Genomic DNA, 6,099 nt, shown 5'->3' on the forward strand with positions numbered 1-6,099 from the left:
TGTTATTTTTTCTGATTTTTCATTGTTTCTATATTTCCTATTTTTTTCCCTTCCCCCCTTTTTTATTTTCACATTTTGCTCCATTTACCTATTTTCATTTTCTTTTTTCAAGTTCATTTTTTTATTTATATTTTTTCTTTTAAATAATTCCGAACATCGTTTTCCAATTCAAGAACTTTTTTCAGGTCCTGAACATTTTTTAAAATCATGAACATATTTTGAATTCATGAATATTATTTATGAAACCATGAACATTTTCAAATTCACAAACATTTTTTCAATTATTGCGAACATTGTTTTTGAAACTTCTGAACATTGTTATGAATCGCCAAACATTTTTTTGAGTCAATGAAGATTTTTCGAATGGATGCAATTTTTATAAAATTTTATTTAAATCGGTGAATATTCTTAGAATAGCTGAACAATTTTTGAAATGATTAACATTTTTTGAAATTCATGAATAGTTTTTGTTTCATGATTTTTTTTAAATGCATGAACCTTTTTTAATTCACAATAATTTTATTTCCGTGATTATTGTTTTAAAAATTCATGAACATGCTTTGAATTTGTGATTTATTTTTCAAATTCACGAACATTTTTTCATTATCATGAAAATTATTTTTAATCCATGAACATTTTTTTCTAAAACAATTTTCAAAATTCACATTTCGTTCGGAAATTTTGTTTTTTTTCTAATTTTTTTAAAGATGGAAAAACAAAAACAGAAAAAAGCTCGAGAAAGAAAAAAAATAGGGGGCGTCCTTCCCCGGTTATGGGCTGGCCCGATAGGCGCGCGGGTGGGACGGAGTCAATACCACGAAGTTCTTATTGTGTGCAACAATCGTGTCGTAGGTTAGTTGGTTGTTGTGGTGAGTCTCCAGCCAATACACCAAGGATCTATTTCTGGAGTCCACCCAATTTTTTTTGTCAGGTTTGAGCGGAGTAAAACTGACACGTACGGAAAAGAATAATTGGACGAAAAAACGTACGAAAAAGAATAATTGGACGAAAAAAGGTGGAGAAACAATCCGTCCTTTAATATTAGGTATTGAGACCGATGGTTTCTTCTCTTGAAACACACCGCAAAAGAAGATTACATCGAATAGATCTCCACAAGAGAGGGGGAGAACTTTGTATTGAGATCCAAAAAGCATGGACGTCCACCTTGCTCCTCCCCAATATTTGTGCAATGTTCAAGCCAAAGAAATTTTAGGTTGTGGCAGCATCTGAAAGGAGGGGATGGAAAGTTAAAGCTGCAATTGCACAATTTTAGCACGCGGAGGTTGTTGGCTAGTTGAAACAGACCATTTGGTATTTGTAGTTGATTATCTCCCCCAAATGTTACAAAATATGATGATGCATTGACAGGAACAACTGAGATATCTTGTTCTCCTAGTTGGTTGGAAGAGATTGAAATCCAACGGTTAAATAGTTCTCTTCGTCGACCAAAATGTTCTGCCAATCTTTTTGTTTTCTTGGATGGATTGCACAACAATTGTATCACTCCATACAATGCATTGCCGACCTCACATGATTTTTCCCCTTGAAGGATGTCATCACATATCCAGTAGTTGCAAGCATGTGTATCCCAATCATAGTCAACACTGATAGGTTTTTTATATAGTAGCCCTGTGAGGAATAGTGAATACAAGAAACAATCCAAGACTATTGATGGTTTGATATCATCCATGCCAGTATAACCAATCACTTCGGTAGCTTCTTCATGCAATGAATGATACAATAGCTGCTCCGAGTGGTCATCCTCATTGGGACATAAATAAATCGTTTTAAAATAAGAAGGACTTGAGTTTACCCTCTCCTTTCTCTCCGAGAGCTGAAATCTTCCATAACTGGTCCATAAAAGTAATCCTAAAGCATAGGTTCCAAAATCAGGATTAGGAATGCCACACTCTGTCAAATCAATATCTTCTTCTCCCCCACAGTGAAAAATCAGCAGGAATCTTTCATTTCTCAGAGACACATTGATCTCTCTTCCGATACTTGGTATCTCCACTCTAGACCTCACGTCTATACCTCTAAAATCATCATCCTCATCCTGCTTATTAAACACGTGCATCAAACGGTGAAGGTTTAACTCCTCCGCGATTGCCCTCTGCATAGCTCTCCTATTTTTCCACACAGAGCAGTCTACATGGATAATTTTGTCAAAATGGTCTCTCATGTCAGGATCACTTCTTTCAGATCTCAGGAGTTCAGATGTCGCTCTGAGAACAGCAGAGGCTCCAACACCACAGCCGAGCCAGCCACCAAAGAAGAATGACTTAGCTCCTTTATTTGACTCTAAGCGCAGCATAAGATCCAACAGCTTTCTCGGGGCGTCATCAAAGTCATGTACCTCCTGTAGCAATGAAAGAATGGTAGATATGACTTCTAAAAGTGTTGGAGAGTTTGCGCTCTGTGTAGCTTACAATGAAATAAAAGAAAACCATAGTTTTAAATAGCCAGCTATAGCCTCGCTATAGCTTTTTGAGCAAGGTGCTGCTAAATGGTACTCATGTACAATAGTACGCTAATAGCTGGGCTATATCCCCGCTATAGCTGATTTGGAGAACCACCGCTATTTGGTACTCATGCAATGTGAGCCTGCTATTTAAAACATTGAAAAAAAAGGTGCAGTTATGCAATGCTGGATGTTAGATGTCCTAGCGTAGCCTTGCGGCAGATTACCACTGTTGTGCACATGCTAACAAGATCAAGTTTTGAACAAACAACAACTCCCATGTCAGTAGACATCAAGTGGGGTTAGTAAGGAGAGATCATCAGATGCACTAACCAGTTCTATTGGAAGATCCATTTTGATTGTTCTCCAAAGAAAGTAAATAGTACTGCTACCAGCAGCAAAAGGAAACCATGACACCCACACTACAAATGTTGTTGATCTGACACTGCAAAAAATATAATCCAATAATAAGCTACTTCGTTTATATACAGGATGCATTTAAGTTTCCAGCTGCAGTACCTTTAGCTAGATCTTCTAGTCGAGGATGACAGGAGGAAGAAAATAATCCAAGAAAGAAATACATCCAGCCCTAGATGAAGATATCAAGAGATTGAGGATGAAAAACATGGCAGCCGGATATATATATCTAACCCATCGCCTGCAGATTAGACCAATACTCCGCTCCCGGCCCACAAATGTCGCTGATCTCACACTGCATGCAAAACGAGAGGCATGCAAATTATACATGCATGCCTATGCATATATGCACAGAGAAATAAATATGTCAGATGAAGAGATGCGAGTCACCTGAGCTGACAGGTATCACCTTGCTCGATCGAAATCCAAGATGATTTTTCGCTCACGTCGGTGGCAGCAGAGCTCAGCTAGCTCTCAGGATAGATGGGTGCATCACTTTGCTTTCTCTACCCAAAGCAAAGCATTCTCTTTATCTCCATGCACGGTTCCTTGCTTGGGCACTTTAGCAGCCTTTTCTTTTTTGCTTTTTCTTGGCTGCATCTGTTGCTTTATCACGGAGTACAGATATAGAGGCAAAAGGACCGGTGGTAGCAACTTGTAACATATTGTTCTGCATCCCACCTTGTGGATGCAAAAGAGGATTAGTTTGATCCGAGTTGAAAACAAAAGCTACTACAAGATGCTCAGTAGAATACTTATTAGGCCCGTGTTTCTGCCCATTTGTTTTGTTGTTGCTTGCTCTCCTTCTCTCTGTTCTCTCTCAGTCTCTGCTACACTCCAGAAGGTAGTATGCTGGAGATGCAACCCGCCCATCAGCAATCGCAATGCAGATCAGACCCGACAACCACGAAATTCGGCTGGAGTTCTCTTCTTTCATATTTTTCAGGTAACTATGCTCCAGTACATCCCGACATGAGAACTGGAAATGCAAACTGCTTTCACTTCTCGTTGGTTTTCTTCAGAAGTATTATTACCTATCTATTGTGAAATGGAGCACCATGACGGCGCAGGAGTACGCCGACCGGCAACAGCGCCGGCGGGATAGGCTCAAAGCCACGCGCCGATCGCAGCTCGCGGACTCCAACGTCCCACCGCCACACATCACGGCGGACCCGGACGTGGTGTACACCTGGGCCCTGGACCGCTCCTTGACGGCGTCAGAGACGGCCAAGCACCGTCGCCGCCACCTCGAGGATTGGTCCCTCGCCGAGATCGCCGCCGCCGCCAACGATGACGCCTCCAATGACCGCCGCCCTCTCCCCCATCCCATGTCTCGGTGGCGGCGGCTGCACTGCACACGACGCGAGAGGAGGCAAAGAGGATCACCCGTGAGTGTCAGGCGGCCGCCGAGAAGCCCTTTCGCGACGCCGCCACCTTTGGCCATCCCAAGCCTGACAATGACGACTCCGACTACGGGCCGGGCAATGATGACGGAGGTGGAGCCGCCGGCTAGCCCGGCATGGTCTACGAGGTCACCGTGAAGTATAGGATAGTTTAGGGTTTTAGTTTTAGGTTTTTACTTCACCGGACGAAATATCATCCGGTTTCATGTACAAATTATCCTACTTTCAATGAAATCCACCGTGTTTATATCAAAATTCGTCCAGTTTGATCGTATTTCGTCCGGTTGGTTCGAGGTTTGCGAAAATGTATGCGGCTATGGTTGGATGGCTGCCTCCCGCATCCGTGTCCGCGGACGGATGCGGACTAAAATTTGCGGGTTGCCGTTGGAGATGCCGAAGTGCCACCGCCCCACACCGAGTAGTTTGCTGTCTTTATCAATTTGTAGAAGTGAACCTGAAAAAATCCTGGCTCCGCACTGCTTCCTTGCCTATTCCCCCAGTGGCGAAGTCAGGATTGGAGCAAGCCCGGGCCCAAATTGTTCCAATTTTTTTCAGCGTCAAGGAAAAACTTAGCATCCATAAAGCTATGACTACCATAAAAAAATACCACGTATGAAACATATAAAATATGGCTCAATTGCAGTCAAGGAAAAAAATAGCACGCTACTAGCATACTATATCGCGCTATAGCATGCTATTAACGAGACATTGTACATTAATTTATTTAGCAAGCCAATTCTCAACGTGCTATAGCAATACTATTAGCGACGCTATGGCGCACAATTTTTTTTCTCAACACGAGATTAATAAAATGCATATTTCCCTATGTCTTTTCTTTCTGTACTTTGTACACTGCCACGCTTTACAAACAATGAGATCTTTGCAACACATTAAGGTCATTGTGAGATCCCGGCAATCCCAAATAGGAACATCAAATCCATAGATCATTTGATGGCTCATCTTCAAGAATTATGGTTGCATCTCTAGTTTTCCCTTTGAACTAGTCATGCCATGCTATAGCAATTCTTCCACTTTCAATGCATACGTTCTATGCTTCCAAGAATACCTGGGAAGCCCTTTGATGCGGCCATCTGCAGAAGCCTTTTAGTGTCATCTTCATTAGATTCTTGGAGGTATTCTCTAAAGTTTTGAATGACTAACTTCACAAAATTTCTTAAACTTTTGAAGACTGTGTCTCTGCAATTCCTATCCAATCATCACCGGTATCAGCGGGACAACCATATGCAAGCATCCACATGGACGACGCAAACTTCTTGAAGGAACAATGACCATGTTGCCCAGTTGCATTCCTCTTCAACAACAATGCCATCTCCAAATTGTCATCATCATCCGGCGATGAATCATCGGAAAACAACTCGGAAATAGAGTTCATCTGAAAAATACATATTCAAACAATTAACATCATTGATGAACTTAAAATTTCTTCATTGAACAAAAAAATTGCTGAGAAATTTTGCCAAGCACCTTGAAGATGTCATCTACTGGTGGCAGGTGGTGGTCACGACAGGCAGCAACGTTGGTCGCACGGCAACGACGGACGGCTCGACAGCCCCTGTTGTGCAGGGGAGCCAGTGCGACATCGGCTGGCCGATGACAGGTGTGGAGGTCCGGTGGATGAGCGGCAGGAACGGTGAAGGGGAAGGTGGCGCACTGCCCGTGAACCTTCAGGAAGCTGGCTCCACCCAATGTCAACTGATGGATAGGTAGAGTTGCATCTCTCCCTCTATATCAGCAGTGATGGGTGCTTTTTTTGGTAGAGATCCTAAAAAAAATGGGTTTAGGGAAAGTGCTGGAGCA

General features: G+C 42.1%; 1 protein-coding gene across 1 annotated transcript; it reads right to left on the reverse strand.

Moving 5' to 3' along the window:
* Window positions 1–748: 748 nt before the first annotated feature.
* LOC125524029 lies at window positions 749–3,368 on the reverse strand. Its single transcript, XM_048689109.1, has 4 exons — window positions 3,269–3,368; window positions 2,981–3,173; window positions 2,795–2,906; window positions 749–2,359 (listed from the first exon to the last, which is right to left on the reverse strand). The coding sequence occupies exons 3-4, from the start codon at window positions 2,813–2,815 to the stop codon at window positions 1,094–1,096; spliced, it is 1,287 nt and encodes a 428-aa protein (XP_048545066.1). The 5' UTR covers window positions 2,816–2,906; window positions 2,981–3,173; window positions 3,269–3,368; the 3' UTR covers window positions 749–1,093.
* Window positions 3,369–6,099: the final 2,731 nt, after the last annotated feature.

Source organism: Triticum urartu, chromosome 7 (genome assembly GCF_003073215.2).
Source record: "Triticum urartu cultivar G1812 chromosome 7, Tu2.1, whole genome shotgun sequence".
NCBI lineage: Eukaryota > Viridiplantae > Streptophyta > Magnoliopsida > Poales > Poaceae > Triticum > Triticum urartu.

Excerpts from the sequence above, each read along its gene's own strand:
- LOC125524029 (XM_048689109.1), bottom strand. The coding sequence starts at position 2,815 with ATGGATCTTCCAATAGAACTG. Across the intron at positions 2,360-2,794 it reads TGGATCTTCCAATAGAACTG|GAGGTACATGACTTTGATGA; the intron begins GTTAGTGCATCT and ends TCATTGCTACAG.